At 31.8% G+C, this 17274-nt stretch overlaps 3 protein-coding genes across 3 annotated transcripts; 1 reads left to right on the forward strand and 2 right to left on the reverse strand.

Moving 5' to 3' along the window:
• Positions 1-1647: 1647 nt before the first annotated feature.
• On the reverse strand, positions 1648-4354 carry LOC117929386 (annexin D3-like). The gene is made up of 6 exons (XM_034849690.1): positions 4279-4354; positions 3995-4140; positions 3408-3635; positions 2459-2671; positions 2275-2364; positions 1648-1854 (listed from the first exon to the last, which is right to left on the reverse strand). Exons 1-6 carry the CDS (start codon positions 4352-4354, stop codon positions 1648-1650), a joined length of 960 nt encoding a protein of 319 aa, XP_034705581.1.
• A 6491-nt stretch (positions 4355-10845) lies between these two features.
• Positions 10846-13460, forward strand: LOC117928239 (annexin D4-like). The gene is made up of 4 exons (XM_034848155.1): positions 10846-10955; positions 11408-11580; positions 12496-12588; positions 13344-13460. The coding sequence occupies exons 1-4, from the start codon at positions 10910-10912 to the stop codon at positions 13458-13460; spliced, it is 429 nt and encodes a 142-aa protein (XP_034704046.1). The 5' UTR covers positions 10846-10909.
• A 2581-nt stretch (positions 13461-16041) lies between these two features.
• On the reverse strand, positions 16042-16635 carry LOC117928240 (stellacyanin-like). Its single transcript, XM_034848156.1, has 2 exons — positions 16473-16635; positions 16042-16379 (listed from the first exon to the last, which is right to left on the reverse strand). Exons 1-2 carry the CDS (start codon positions 16633-16635, stop codon positions 16042-16044), a joined length of 501 nt encoding a protein of 166 aa, XP_034704047.1.
• Between the last annotated feature and the right edge of the window lie 639 nt (positions 16636-17274).

Here is a 17274-nt window from a genome sequence, read left to right on the forward strand (position 1 = left end):
TTAAAAGAAATTAAGGACTTTGGTTCACCAAAATTCAATAAAATTTGTTGTCACATTCTATTACATACACATACCAATAATCAAGATATCCAACACAACATTAAAAGATGAAATCGTAAAGCTGCTCCGTATAACTACATTATATTTTTGGCCATGATTCATTTAACTATAAATAAAATCTTTCTATCATATAAATAGATATAGGGTTCAAGATCATAAAATGAAAATGAATTTCACTTATTGAAAGATTAAGAATATAGACCTCTAGATGTTATATTTTGGTGGTTGGAAGATTTCTTTTATAAAAAACAAAAGCATTTAATTATTAATTAGATAAAGAACCATGAAAATGTCTTCCCCATTGTAATAATCTTGTAACACTTTATTAAAAGCAAGAAATATATTACAACCATCAATTCCTCCTAGAAGTAGAATATTCTTAAAAAAGAGATCAAATATTTTGTTTACCTCTCTATCAATGATTAGGCCACTTGATTAACTAAGTAAAGAATCCGATAAAAGAAGCATCACATCTCTAAGGTAATATCAAAGACTTAGGAAGACCTCTCATATAACTTTCATAGAACTCTTTTTTCTTCTTTATTAAAGATATTACTATCCTCAAATCTTCCTCTACTAGAATATTAGAGAGATCATCAACTTTTGCTATTGTTTAGCCTTCCAATAAAGCTAAAGTCTCTTACTCAATGGCTAGTTCCTCTCCAACATATTTCAAGAGGGTTAGTACTAGTGTTCCAACATGATTCATGGTATGCACATAGGAGTTCGCTCAAATATCACACAAGTTGTAGACCAAGAGGATGAAGAAAAATAGAATAAATTCCACAATGACTTAAAGGTGCTTAGTCTATCATAAAAACTTTTCTAATTATATTTCTTTTTAGTCCATAATAAGATAGTACTAGCAATGCACCAAATAACTTTATACATCTAGGAAAGCTTCCAAAGAATTGATCAAAAGTAGTTAGCATCTCCACCACACTTCTAGTTGGAACTCAATCAATCCCTATAAGTTTCAACATTCAATGCCATAATGTCAATACCGCATCAAGCAATGTAGACATAGATGATCCATTAATTCCCTTCTCTTCTTATGCGTAACGCATCACTCTGAGTTGTGGTTCTTGTAAAGTCTCCTCTTCTATTGCAATTCTTTTGTATTAACCTTCTATTTACCACCTGCCATGTGAAGGGCTTGACTTTTGAATGAGTTTTAGATTTTTAGACAATTTGTAAGGGCAAAGAGATCATTCAAGTTGATGAGACCAAAAGAGCTTTAATTAAAAAAGAATGAATTGAAGTGGAGGATATCAAGGATCGAACCCTCTCATAAGGAAAAATGAATGACAAATATGGATTGACTAAAATCAACATCAAAAGAGTAAATTAATTATTCTATTTCATGGTCCAAAAGGCTTCGAAGGTTGGAAATGGCTGCTTAATTAGTTTGATTAGCTGATTAAGACCATATATAACTTGGGTTTACGGTCGAACTTTTAAGATAAACATTCAGAAGGTTCTTATAATTCAACTTTTGCGGGCTACAATGGGGAATTAGGGAAATATATCCCGAATAATGCCAGTTTTCCGTGATCTAGAACAACAGCAGACACTTGGTCGAGAGAATCAAATTTTTGCTCCAATTAAGGCCATCAAGAAGCTTTTGTTAACCCCTGATGCATCACGTCTAACTACATCATCGAGACTGGTGTTGTTCATTTTGAAGTACTCTCCTTTGATCTTCGTCATATCAATTTCAGCCCGAGTCACAATTGCTCTTGTCAATGAATCTTCATCTTTAGTCCAGTACCCAACAGTGGAGGCTCTAATGACCTGATGATGGATCATGCAATAGAGAAAGATAATGCTCATGAGAAGCTTACATATTAAGCTTTAATAAAAGAAATACGAACTTTCATGGAAGAAGAAAGTCTTCCATTGGAATAGTTTTAGACCTTCTTGAACATCCAATGGCATGCATTAAAGCAACTTCAACAAATGTTTAGAAGTTGCTTATGTGCACACCTGAATTAAACTCACAAATGGCAAAACCACATTAATCTTGCTGTGTTTGGTTTGCTGAGACAAAAAAAGGGAAGAGAAGAGAAATTGTTTTAGCCTAACAATAGTTTGGAACAAGACTAACAACTTGGATTTCTATTTTTTTCAGGAACCAATACAACATCAAAGGTAAGATCTAAAGTTCTAAGGTCCAAAGTTTTTCTTCTCTTCCCTTAACTATTATTCCATCACCTCAGCAAAATGTTTCTCTAGGGAAACAATGCACAAAATTACTCCTCGCAATATAGAGCCCAAATCACCATTTCCACTGCTATTAATGGCCTGTCAAAAATTTATAAAAGTTAATTTTTAGTATTAAAAAAAAAAAAGGAAAAGAAAGGAATTAATCTACCTATTGATTGTCTAGAAGTCAAACCTGATCAATAGCAACTTCGTAGCTTTGCTTGTAGCACACAAAAGTTGCTCTAAGTTGAAAGAAATTCCTTGTTGTCAATATCCACACAACATCATCATGATCTAATTGGTTCTTTTCAATGGCTTCATGTAGCTTAGTTGCCTCAGATTTTGCAAGATTAAAGTCCACCAATTCTCTATCATGCCTGTATGAGCTCACTAGACCCACTAGAAGCTGTGCATCACCCACAATACAAGTCAATCTAGGGAGTGAAAACGTATAATGCTAGAAGATTATAACAATGGTATATATAAATTATACCAACCCATTTCCTCCCATATAAATAGTATCTGCTTTTTACTTAATGAATACACATGGTTTTAAAACGTGTCTACACTAAGAGGAGTCTACTATATATATAATGTCTAAAAAATTTTCCTATGTTAGATGTGTGGTATTATAATCACCCTACCACCTTGGCAAACACAATGTCCTTGTTATGTCATTTGCACGAGTTTGTGAAGCCAAATAAATGGACATCCCTTATAGAATCAGACAAACAAAGTCACACACCAGGATTAAGAGTCACCTTTGATATTAGTCCGTAACATGCTCCCATATACATATTGTTTGCTATGGGTTTAATAAGTTATTGGAGCTTTAAAACACATTTATACCATTAAGAGAATTTCAATTTATATATATAGCATTGGGAACTTTTTCATACGTGGGAAATCACATAAATAGCACACATAATGATCCTTGTATCATATGCATACCTCCTATGTATTAGGATTAAGCTTATTTTGACATGCTTTTCTGTTGATGAAAAGTCCTGAATTTGAAATGGTAAGCCCAATATTAATGATAAGTAATCATGGTGAAATGATACTGCCAAAGCTGTAACTTAAATTAGTTTGATATAATATTATTGACTCAAATTAATTAATAGTCTAACATGATATATCACCTTTTGGAGAGAAGTTGAGATGTTGGATGTGATGTCTTCTTCCAGAGAGCATTCGTATAAAGAGCAGTAAGCCCGCCTCACTGCCATTAGATGGTCCGGGGATGATGCACATGCTATCTCTACCAATACCTGCAACTGATTTATTTTCTTCCTCTTCCTTTTCAAGGCATTGTTTGCCAATATCGCATCCCTTTCGGGGGCTTCATTCATCCACAAGATCATTGCTGTCTATTATCAAACATTTATTATATAGTTATGAATAACTCATTCATCAATTCGTACATGACTAAGAACTATGTAAAAATTTGAACCATTTATAGGTCCATAATTATTGATAAGTTGTACCAATCTAGAGATCCAAGGGACAATAAGATTTGTCAGAGGGAAAGAAAACTAATCTATTTTTAAGAGCATTTCATTCTATTAGAATGATAGTCATAAATCTACCATATTATCTGACCAGCTCCATTCAAACTATTGATTAGACATGTAATTAGAACCATTAATTGCCATTCATATAGCTCATGTATATAACCAAAATCAAACATCCTCCATAAAATTGGGGCTAAGGTATGAACACAAAGTACCTTGAGCACACCAGAAAGTTTAGATTGAAGACGATGGATGATGGACTCTTTATAAAGCTGTTGATAAGTGTCTTTGATCCGCTTCCTTTGGATTGCATTCCTGTGTCCCAATATCCATACTATCACTTTTTCATCCACTCCTCTCCCTACCCATATACACAGAACCAAGAAAAAAGTAACCAAGAGGATTTGAACTTCATACAATCATTACATTATGCTGGTCTATATGCATAAAAAAACTGAACAGATAAATGAAGGCAGAAGAAAAGAAAAAGAAGAAAGACCTTGTAAAGCTAGACTAAGTCTCTCACTATCTTGGGCTGGAGAAGGAATTGAATCAGGCAGTCTAAGTGAAGCCATTATCATGTTTTTGCTTTGGGAAAGCTAGAAACAGACTCAACTTTATATAGAAAAGATGCTATTGGGTCACCTTTAGGAAAGAAGCATTTGTGTCAACACCTTTTCCCTCATCTTTTTTCATGGGAAATACTGGAAGCTCAAATATTAATCTATAATGCAATGCTACTCTCTACCAATTCTTCAAGTGGATCTTTAAGGAGTATATGGTATATATACTCTTTGTTTTATAAAGAGAAATTTTACACTATCAGAGGAGCAATTCAGTAGTTTCACTTGGATCTTAAAAACTATGAGAAGAAAGAAATATGTTAGGTGTTACTACTTACTAGAATGGTTATTTCTTTAAGCTTATTTGCTTTTTTCATTGCATTAGAACCTCATTAGTCTATTTCCAACATCAACTGATTAATGTTGGTTGGACCTGTTATGTGGAGCTGCCTTTACCTCCTATTAGCTTAGGCTTTAGGGAGTGTATATGGTCTCGCATCATTTGGTTTCAAAGCGAGATTAGGCATCAGCAATTGAAACATAAATATGGGCATTAACAATTTACTAAGGATTTTTGACATAGGACAAACAAAAGTCCAATGCCCCACATTGGCTGGCTGCTAACATTGATTGAGCCTTATTTGCAGAGGTACTCTACCTTTCATTAGCTTACAGGTTCCGTAACATATTCACTTGGATATGTAAAACACTTCAATTACAAATATAAAAGATTTTATAATGTTAATAATCAAACACCTTTTAGTGTTGATGTGAGATTCTCTAGAAAAGTAGTAATGGTTAAACTATAACAAAATTTTGCGGAATAAGATATGAGAATAGGCACTTTAACGATGTTGTAATTAATTTTTTATGAAAAACCTATACATATAATTAAGAAAGGGCTTCTAGAGGATTCTTTCCAAGTATATTAGACTCATTTCACAAGCTATTTCAAGATCTAGTATTTATAACCATCAAATAACTTTTTATATCACCAACTTTATAAAAAAGAAAAGGTGAATGCAATGAGGACAAGATAATTCCATTTTCCTTTTCCCTTCATTGGGTAGGAAGGGAATATTTAATTTAGCTTGAAAAAAAAAAAACTCTTTAAGGACCCATAAAAGAACATCTAAAGCAATGTTTATGGTTAATTTTACAAGTCTTTGTTCTGACAACCTGGGTGCATAAACTTTTTGTTCCTTCTTTTTCAATTTTATAATTTTGTAACTTTATTCTTTTTCTAGACCCACTTAGAAGTCATATTTGAATAAATTCCAAACGTCACACTTCTTTAGTGAACAAGCATCATTGTTATATATATTACTTCTTTTGAGATTTTAGTACTAGAAAAAAAAATATATCTAAATGAAAATTTGAGTTGAAAGAAGTAATTTTTTTCCTTTAAATTAGATCAATCAAGAAGATAATTAAATCTAATTGAAAAGTAACTAGATTACATTGAGAAGTAATTTTGTTCACGCGCTTCCCACAAGATCATTATAAATCTTATTGATTAAGATTAATTTTCATTTGATGAAATGACTTAAAGTAAAAGTGTTCCTTCCGTACGCAGTAGTACAATCCATATTTCTTTTCTAAATCCTTTCTCAATTATTAGTATTGGTATTGATTTAATGCTACATTCACAAGTATAGATTGTCCGTCAATCATTGTCATGAGATAAAATATTCTCTTATAAAATATTAGTGGGCTACTTTCGTATATGGTAAGTTTCTTTGTTCCATATATAGGAGTGATATACGTTTTTCCATTGTTGAGTAAGACCCATTGTTTGAAATATCAGTAAACATGGATATATCGGTATTTGGATTTTACAGATATATCAGAAATATCGGTGGATATTTTTACATAAATATTGGTGAGACGAAAATTATTCAAAATTGATGGGAATGCTTGGAAAACTTCAAAGAATGACAAAATAAGCAAGAATACACATGTTAAAATTATTTTGTAAGTGTAATTGAAATAAATATGGTAAAAAAAATATCGGTAAATAGAGATATATTGATAGATTCAATACTTGGATTTTAAGAATATAAAATATGAATTTTAGAATTGCACACCTAGCAGGCTAGAATTGAGTTAAGAAATATTTGATTTTATTAAATGAAAACAATCTATACATAAACATAATACATATAACATTATAATAGTCCTTAATACCAAAATGAAGATCGATGTGGTTTTATCATATTGTTAGATGAAGGGAGTCCATCTTGTTAAAAACAATATTCATACTAGGACATGGAGTTTCGATAGTATTGATTGTAGGTACGAACATGTCATGCATAAATTTCTTGAGTTCTACCCACAACTTGTCCATGGATAGGAAATCCAGGGTTTTCCCATGTGCTCATTTGAAACTCTTGTTGTTACATCTCATATGGAAGGTAGTACGACATTTGTGTAGAAGAAGGATAGTTATATCTTTCATACTCTCCATCAATGGAACTTAAAAGATTTGGAGGAAGCTGACCATAACTCATTGCATAAGGGGCATAAATGTTGGCTTCATTTGACGAGTCATTGAATTGAGTCTCTATACTCATTGACTCAAAATTGGCCAACAATGAGTCCTCGTTGTATGGTGTCATCCTTTGTCGTCTTCCTCTATATGGCTTTCCAATGGCTCCAACACTTAGACCGACTCTTCTAGAGTCGTGGTCTTCATCTTGAGTATAGTGTGAAATCATCTTCATAAGTAAATGCCAATGGTTGTCCACTTTGTTGCTATTGTCTAACATCCTTTCCATCATTTCCAAGGTCACTACCATCACCAGTCTCCTCTTCTCTTGAACCATCATAACCGGAAGCAGAAGTACTAGCAGCACTAGTTTTGCTACTATGTTCAACACTCATGGAGTCAAACGAAGGTCGAGAAGTGACTATTAGCTGAGAAGTTCCTTGTAGAAATGAATCTCTCGTGTCTTGGTTAAAACTATCAATATGAACTTTATCGGATAATAGTCATTCAACATCAACACTTGTTTCTTGGACATGTGCGGCAATTCGTGGGTCAGAATTTCCATCTTCATCATCTAAATGAAGAAGTCTAACCCATTGAAATAATTGGTTATCTTCTTATTCACCAGCCTCAGTTGTAATGTCAAGTAAATCGAGGTAATCTTTCTCCACAACTTTGTCATTTTTTGTCTCCATATCACGGATATTTAGTTTCATGTTATAATAACAAAAAACTAATTGTTGGAGCCTCGGGTAAGCAAGCCGATTTCTTTGCTTTGTATGAATTAAGGCAAACGTGCTCCAATTTCTCTCACAAGTTGAAGATGACACAATTTGCAATAAAACCTTGATGGCCAACCTTCTTAATGTAGGAGTGTGGTTTCCATACATGAACCACCATTCTACAACCAAATAAATGATATCAATACTTATATTAGAAAGTTGCAATAATATGCTAATGTAATGTATTATTAATTCACAAATAATACTCATCGGGAACCAGTTTTGACCTTGAAATAATCGTTGCTTGATCACTGAATCCTCTATTTGCATCTCGGAATAGTATAAGCTACATATTAAATAATTGAAAGTCAAAATTTGAGTAAATTTCTGATTATGTGTGACCCGAACCCACTAATATTTATGTCTTTTCTCACTCATGTTAGGTTGTGTCAAAATTGCCACATGTATTAGTACACTGAGTAATCATAAATGTAATTGCCTAAAGCCTAGATGCTCTTACATGGGCTTTAGTCAAAGATTGGGTCATCCCAACTCTGGGCTTATTCCAAGATGAGAAGTGCATCAAGCATGTTGAGCTTGCCTAAGAGCTACCTTAGTGAGCCAAAACCAAGATGGCCCATAGATCTCAAGACTAGGCTGACCCAAATAGTATGACCATGTAATTACACGGGCTGGGCAGTATCCCTTCACTGTCCAAGCCCGCTCTCTTTTGGGCCTCAAGGCTTAGTAGGCTAGCACCAATTTATTGGATTGTTTCGAAGTGTTAAAAGAGAAATTATATTTGCATCTACCAAACTTTCTATATATCCATTAGAATTATGATTTTTCAAGGATAAACTTTCTATATATCCATTAGAATTATAGGTTTTTAAAAGATAAAAGTACTTATATGTGAAAAGATTGAAATTCTTTTATAAATTAATTTAGATTCTCGATCCACTTCTTCTCTCATTTCTTTTTCTTAATCTTTTCATAATTCTAATAATTTTTTTTCTAAAAATTATAATTTTAGAATAATAAAAAAAACAAATAATCATCTCCAATAATATTAGAAATGAAGATATATGATTTTTACCATTTTTTTAATAAATTTAAGAGCTTAAAAAATGAGGGGATCATAAAACGGGTTTCGAATTTTAGGGATGGATGCTTTTTGATATTAGCCATTTTATCTTCACATAGCTCTTAAGGTGTCTAACAATACTATACATCCAAATATGTCTTAAATTTTTATGTAAAAAATAATTAAAAGCTCATTTGGTAATGCTTCTTAAAAGTGTTTATAATCTTAAAAATATTTAAAGTGTTTTTAAGGTAATAAAATAGGTATTTGACAATATTTAAAAATTAAAAACACTTTTAAAAATTTAGAAAAATACTTGAAGCAATTTTTAGAGAAGCGCTTAGGAAGTGATTTTTTAAAAAATCACTTTAAAAGCTTACAAATATTCTTGAAATCCCTCCAAGTATTTTTCCAATACCCTCCATTTCCCTTTCACTTTTCTCTTACTCATTTCCTCTCCATCCGAGTGAAGACTCCGCAGTCGGAGGCTTTCATCATTATCATTCAACATCGTTGAACTCTGCTCCAAAGTACTCTCCATTCTAGATGGGCAAGTTTTATAAAGTAAATCATGTGTACATCGCAAAATATATATATTGGAAATTAATGCTTTTAGGCATTCCTATCTCACAAAAGAAAAGAAACTCGCATATGCTTATAATGGACATTATGTGGGCACTTGAAAATCTATAGATTTTACGCATATATCACAAGCATCATAAAAGGTATAATTTTAACTATATTTTATAACCCAACTCTCCACTCCACATAGGAATACAATGGGGCAAGAATTAACATTTGACTCTTTTAATTTTAAACAAATACAATTTAAGAAAACTTTTGAATCTTAAGTATCTACCACCCATCATTTTGTAATAAAAAAATAAAATAAAATCAAATAGTTTGTTTCATTTTTTAATTAAATTTTTTTTTATATTATGATTGATGTTTATTGATTAATCCATTTAAAAAAATATATTTTCCAAAGTTTTCTTGTAATTATAAAAAATGATTATTTTTAGTCTTTTTAACAATATAAATGTTTATACATTCTTTTACAATGAAAAGTTTGGGATTTATTATAATATTTACTTTTTGTAATTGAATTATATGTCCTTTTTTGTAATTTATTAATATTAAAATATTTTTATACTTATGCAACATATTGTCAAAAACATTATTAAAATCATTTTTCCAGAATCTCATAAGGTAGTTTTTCATAGAAATATTATAGAAGAAAACATTTTCAATAAAAACACTTTGCCTAAAAGTACTATCAAACAGGTTCAAGAGTTTATTTGATAGTGTTTTTACTCAATTTTTTTTTTTTTTTACTGAAAATGTTTTTTTTTTATAAAAGTGTTTTTAAGATAATTTATCAAATGTTTCTTTAAAAAACACTATCAATGATTTTTTAATACCATAAATGAATTTTAAAAGTGTTCCTTAAATTTTATCAAAAATTTTATTTTTCTTCAAAAGAAACTGTTTTAAAAAACACTATCAAATGGAGTCTAAGAATGCGTGTGAGAGTTATTTTAGAAAACGTTTTTAGTATTTTCAATATTGAAATGACAAAAATATTCAAGAGTTAAGAAAAATTAAAAAAAATTCTTAAAATCACTATCAAACGGGCTTTAAATGCTAATTAACTTTTTGTATGTGTGTGTGTGTGTAGGATGATTTATATACATAAGGACTTGATCACACAATACATTCATCATAATTTGACCCCCATAGAAGAGGCACATGAACATTAAGCACCGTGATGAGTGCCTAAGTTTCCATGAATCTTTTCACGACAAAATTCTAAAGCAGCTTTGACCAACACTGTACCAGTACTAGTATTCAATTCCCATGCCGGCCCACAAGAGATATAGGAGCTCAGCCCAAGCCCAAGCCTAAGCCCAACTATAAATTCATTATTATTAGATCAAAACATATTCAAATTGTTCAAAATCATTATTCCATGAACTAAAATCACCCAAACCTAGGTCAAAGCCTTGATCAGGAAATCAAGTCTTAAAAGGAAAATTCAAACACTATAGTCGGAATCTCATAATCAGTGAAAGGACTCCATGATATTGACATTCAGTCCTTTGAGGACAGATGCCTTTCCTCTTCCCACAAGTCATTCCATTTTTTGTGTACATTTTATTCTACTGCATCCATCCCCTTGGATGGATCGCTTACTAAATCATCATCTCATATTCATGTATGAATGAGAAGCCTTTCATCTTATTGCGTGACTCGGGAAAAGAAAAACAACCAAAATGGATCCTCCAAATGACTTTGAAGCTCTCACCAAGGCTTTCTCAGGTTTGCCTCTTATATTTTTCTTATCATTTTTTTTTTCATTTAATTTTGTTTATTTTAGTTGGACACTAAGAATGTGCTTAACAATTATTTTAAGAAATGATTTTCATTGTTTTAGTACTTAAATGATAAAAATTTTCAAACATTAGAAATGTTATAAACATTTTTTAGAATTACAACCAAACAACTTTAAGAATGTATTTGATAGTGATTTTAGAAAGTGTTTCTAACATTTTTAATACTCGAAAGATAGAAATTTTCAAATGTTAGAAATATTAAAAATACTTCTTAAAATCACAATCTATCACACTCTAAATTATGGTATAATAGTCTAAAATTGTGAGATTCAACTTTTTTAGCTTTTGTTATTTTCTATTTGCTTTATTTTATACAGGCTTACCAGGAATTATATGTAGTCCAATTTCTTTGAAGCAACCTTAATTTGTAATTTTTAGGATTTGGAGTTGATGAGGATTCCATGGTATCGATCCTAGGAAAGTGGCATTCGGAGCACTTGGAATCCTTTAGAAAGAGAACTCCTAAATTCTTCTTGGAGGATGAACGTCTTTTTGAGAGGTGGGATGATCACCATATTGCATGCTTAACGAAAGAATTTCTGCTGTTTAAGGTACTCATGTTCTTCCTCTTGTAATAGAAATGTTAGCTGAAAGTCATAATTATGGATATCACATGGAAAATGGTTGAAAAATGTTATCTTTTTAACCTAGTTTTAATGTATTTTGGTACTAGATATAGCCTATAAATTCTTTTTTGTATAAAAAAATTGCAATATATAATATGGGAAAATTCTAAAATATATATATATATATATATATATATATATATATATATATATATATATATATATATATATATATGATATAGCACCTTTACTTCAAATAATGAAAAATAAAATAAAATAAAATTTTCTTTTCATAAACTTGTTATTGTTTGCTAACACTTACCCTTTCATATCATCGTTTCATGCCCAATTTATACTCATGGATCAATCGGATTGACTTATTTTTAGATCGACTTATTTTTTAAGTGCTTTTAATTGACACGATGACACATTTGAGTACAATATCCAAATATACTTTTTGTGGAACCTATTCAAAAGGTACCACCAATAAATGGTGTTGCATATGTAATTCAAGTCTCATTATTTTGTACTATTCCAAGCTCATTCATTTGTATCACATTTCGAGGTCTCCTTACTCTGTATATTGGTTCTATCCCATTATACCTTGGTCTCATTTGTTTATACCTTAATTTTGTCCCCTTATGTCTTAATTTAATTTGTTTTTATACCATGATTCTTTCTTTATATTTGTACTTTTATTCAATGATCCAAATTTCATCGTATATTTCTAGAAACCGAAATTCGAAGTTTTAGAGGCATTAATTTAGTATCTTAGTATTTTCCTAAGAGTATTGTATTATATTTTGCCAAGGCACATATATTAGGATGTGATAATATGTTAGTTATGAATGGTTAAATTTTTTGCAATCTTATGACTCTTTTGAATTTTTTTATGGTCAGGATATTGTGGTGCAATGGATCATGCATCCTTGGGAAAGGGATGTTCGTTTGGTGCATGAGGCTATTACTAAGGGTCCTCAAGCATATTGTGGTGTAATTAAAATAAATTTTAAATAAAGAAAAAAAAGGAAGGTACCATAGTTGTTTGAAGGAATAACAATGATAACTAAACCCCTTAGTAGATATATAATAATAAAATTGAAATTGTAATATGATATTCCATATTAGTTAGAAGAGAAGTTTTAGGTGTTTTTTTTATATAGTAGACTTTTCTTAATTATGTCATCTATTTAAAAACCATGGTGAGTAAGAGCCAAGATTTTTACCAAGAGAGCTCTAGTTACTAAGTCTAAATCTTTGGGGAAGGAGTATAACATACCTACCAAATTATAAATATATATATATAAAAAATGAAATGTAGCAAAGGAAAACAATTTAATATTTTCATATTTTATTTCTTTTTTCTTTTTATAAAAAAGTGAACAAATTAAGTAGGAAAAACAATGAAAAATCACATGAAGGGTTTCTTTGATTTACTTTTCTTATCATCTTAAATTACCAATTTAGTATGATTCTCATTAATCTGCTTAGGATCTTGACACTCTAATGAGTTTGAAGGAGACACTTCAGTGCCTATGCAATCCCTAAGCATATTTCAGTATGGTAAGATTAATTCATCACAAACAGCATCTTAGAAATGATCTTATATTTGTTTGTAGAATCATGTATTGGATTGATTGTTTTAATTCTTTTAGGTCTTAAATAATGCATTCAAAGATGATGCAGACTAGAATACCAAAGAAGCCTTAACTCGAGTAATAATGACACGGAGCAATGTTGATATGAAGGAAATCATAGAAGAATTTGATAAGCAATATAAAGTTCCTTTAACCCAGAAGATTGAAGATGTAGCTCTTGGAAACTATAAGGATTTCTTGGTGAGCTTGATTAGAAGAGTGGCCTAATAAGAATACAACTTGCATTTCTTTAGTCAATATTTTAACAATCTTTTCCATTCTTGTAAACATGTACAAACACGTTTGATGATATTAGTGATAAAATTAAATTAAGCTTGTATTTGTTAGGAAGTTTGTTAAGAGTTTGTTATGCCAGCTCAGATTGTAAGTAATTAACTAAACCCTCTTGTAATAGCTATATATATCATAATCAATAATAGACTTAAGTGAGTGTTGTCATTCTCACCAAATCCTTTCTCTCTCTAAGTTGGTATCAGAGCAAGTTTGCATTTGAGAATTCTTTTCTCTCTCTCTCTCTTCTTTCTCTTTCTAAATTCTTCCATTTTTTTTTTTTGAAATTTTTCTCTAGAAACATATCTTTGACCTCTTCTACTTCCTTTGGTGCTCCTAATTTGCCTATGGCCTCTTTTGTTCCAAATTTCAATGTTTTTCTCTTTGGTTGGATCACAATAAGTGCTACTAATGGCGAGCTCAAGTGCTTTCAACTATACGAGCTTAAAGATTTGAAGGCTTTTGTTTGGATTTGTTCTAATTCTGCCTCAATTTGTCAAAGTTCCTTGTAACAGTCATAGTTCTCCACAAAATGGGGTTTAGAATCTTGATTTCCTAATTTGAATGAGACATGGTTAGTTTCTTCTAAGCTAGATTCTTTTACCAATGAGTGAATCAATGCTCAATCATGTCAATCATTGTGCTACTAGTATTGAAGTTTGGTCCACACGTGAATAACATTTTTGGTCTCAATTGAAGGCCAAAGTGATGTAGCTTTGTATGATGCTATAGACATTGAAGAAATGAGCTCTTAGTGTAGAGGAGTATATTCTTAAGATGTGAGGTTTGACTGACAATCTTAACTCTATTGGTTAGGTCATTATTGATAAAGATATGATTCTTTATATTCTTATTGGATTTTATCCTAAATATGAGTCAATCATTGTTAATCTTACTTCAAGAAATGATGTTTTCACTCTTCAAGAGGTTCAACTTGTCATATAGACTCATGAAATGATGATTCAACATCAATTGGTCTTTTTGCCAACTAATTTGCCAAATTCTCCCTCTATTAATGTTGCTTATCGCAGATCCTTTTTTGTTGTATTGAGTAATGCCAATCATGGTGGTAACTCTCATTTTCATGGTTATGATGACCTTGACAATGGTGGTTCTAGTCATGGCAACAAGCCAATTTGTCAACTCTATGGCAAGATTGGTCATGTGATTACTAAATGCTACAAAAGGTTTGATATTAGCTTTTCAAGTGTTGATTTGACTAGTTATTAGGCAAATGTTTCTTTCACCTCTAACTTTGGAGATCACGAGTAGTATGTCGATAGTAGCACGACAAACCACATCACTGTCGATATGAATAATCTGTCTATCAAGGTAGATTACATGGGTAATGAGAAGCTTATGGTTGGTAATGGTTCTAAACTTGCTATGTCTCATTTTGGAAATTCCTTTTTACCTTGCAAAAAATCTTCTAAACCTCTTCTCCTTAATAACATCTTACATGTTCCACACATAACCAAAAATCTTTTTAGTATTTCTCAATTTACAAAATATAATAATGTTTTAATTGAATTATGTCATGACTATTGTATAAGCAAGGACAAAGCTTCAAAGAAAATTATGGTGGAACGAGCTCTTAGGAATGGTCTCTATCAACTTGATCTCACACAATCACAATCTTCATAGTCCAAGTCATCTTCTAAGTTCAAGGCCTTGCTTTCTCTACTAAAAGAGCCTAGTGTTTCTCAATCTAGTTGTCAAAGTGTGTCAGTCAATTCTTCAATAAAAAAAGTTTCTATTCATATATTGTGCTTCATCTTCTACCACTACAAAATTGATTTGGATTCAATCTCTATTTCATGAGCTGGGTCTTTCTCTTGAAAAACCCTCATGTGGTGGTGTGATAACATTGGTGTTATTGCGTTACTTCAAATCCTATTTTTCATGCCAAAACTAAACATATCAAGATTGATATTCAATTCGTGCTTGAGAAAGTGCTCAATAATGAAGTGGATGTTTGTTATATTCCATATACAGAGCAAACAACTAATGTCTTTTCTAAGTCTTTGTCTATTTCTCGTTTTCTTTTTCTGTGTAACATGCTTTCACTTAGTACCATCGTTTAGCTTGTGAGGGGTATATTAGTGATATAATTAAATTAAGCTTATTACCTATTAGGAAGTTTGTTATGCCAGCTTAGACTATAAGTAACTAACTAACCTGGGCCTAACTTAGAAATGATGCAAAGTTCCCCAATTTCTTTGAGGTGTTGTTTAGAGCTCTGTTTTAGGAATATTGAGAGCTATTTTTTTTTGTTTTTATCTCCACATGGTTTTCTAATTTAAAAGGGATATTAAACAATTAGATAAAAAGAATGAAAAGAAAAATCAAAGAATTAAATTAGAATGATAGAAACAAAAAAATTAGATGTTTCATTTCCACTCAAACTTCATCTCACATCTCATTTTTCAGTCAAAAAAATAATTGAATAAAAGAACAATGAAACAAAGAAATCTCTTGAAAACTAAATGATCAAAGGTACTCCCGGAGAAAAAGCAGATCAAACAACTAGGAAAGCAACAGCAACCATGGCTGCCATCAGCAGCTGATACCCAGACACCGAGATCCCAGAAGCAGAACTGGGTGCTGGTGCTGCGGGGGTGGAGGGGGCTGATGCAGGAGACACCCACGCTTCCAGCACAGTGATGGCAAGCTTCTGTCCATAGTTGGCACAATGGTCGTTCACACCACAAATATACCACTTCCTTCCAGGGGTGGCCAGTGTAATCACATCATTTCCAGTGGTAAGAGCCTCATTTGCTGGTGGTATAGTGCAGTTCGTGAAGGCAGTACCGTTAATTTTGAAGACATTGTGCCTTCCCGCCGTGTATTTGAAGACTGCATGTATGAGAATTGACGACAATATTTTTAGCAGCTTGAATTAAAAGAAGTTATAAAGGGAAAAGAAAGTGATAGTTTGAGCTACATTACCTAGTTTATCGCCAACATGAAAGACTTTGTCCTTGGCCCAGGCTTCATAGTCGAAATTAATGGTCCAACCTTGATCATCTCCAACAGTAAACTCAGTTGCCATGGCCAAAGCAGGAAGAAGAATTGCGAGGATTGCAAGGGCAGCTAAATGTTTAGAAGCCATTAGAGCTGATTGAAGTTGATTAGTGGTAAAGTTTCTTTATACCAGCTTCAATGTGTTTCTCCGACTTGCACTGATGTCCATTTAAGGGTCTAAAGGGTCTATTTATAGCAACTTTTTTAGCTCGAAGTTTCATCGAAAGCCTCAACAACCATGAGAAACAGGCTGGGTCTGCAGGCCACAGTGTGTTGCCAGGTCAAACTCTGGTTAGAACGAAGTTATGCCATGGCTAATGTTGGAGATGTTCAAATTGATGAATGGTAGTTTTTTCATTCATACTTTCTTTCGTTCATGTACAGAGTATATATAGAGGGTAATCACCATTCTAAGAATGGGAAAGGATGATACAAGGAAAGAATAATATAAGGAAATAACAACTAATATCCTAATATCTCAACTTTCCTAATATCTCAATATTCATAATATCTTAACTTTCTTAATATCTAAACACTAAATGATATAAAGAAATAATGATATAAGGAAAGCATTCCTAATATCTCAACACTCCCCCTCAAGTTGGTGCATAGATGTCACACATGCCCAACTTGTCTAAAAAATTTTGAGAATACTTAACTTGAGACAACTTTGGTGAGGATATCGGCTAACCAATCTTGCTTTCCACCTTGGATCAACTAAGGCTTC

The sequence above is a fragment of the Vitis riparia genome, chromosome 13 (assembly GCF_004353265.1).
Source record: "Vitis riparia cultivar Riparia Gloire de Montpellier isolate 1030 chromosome 13, EGFV_Vit.rip_1.0, whole genome shotgun sequence".
Lineage (NCBI taxonomy): Eukaryota > Viridiplantae > Streptophyta > Magnoliopsida > Vitales > Vitaceae > Vitis > Vitis riparia.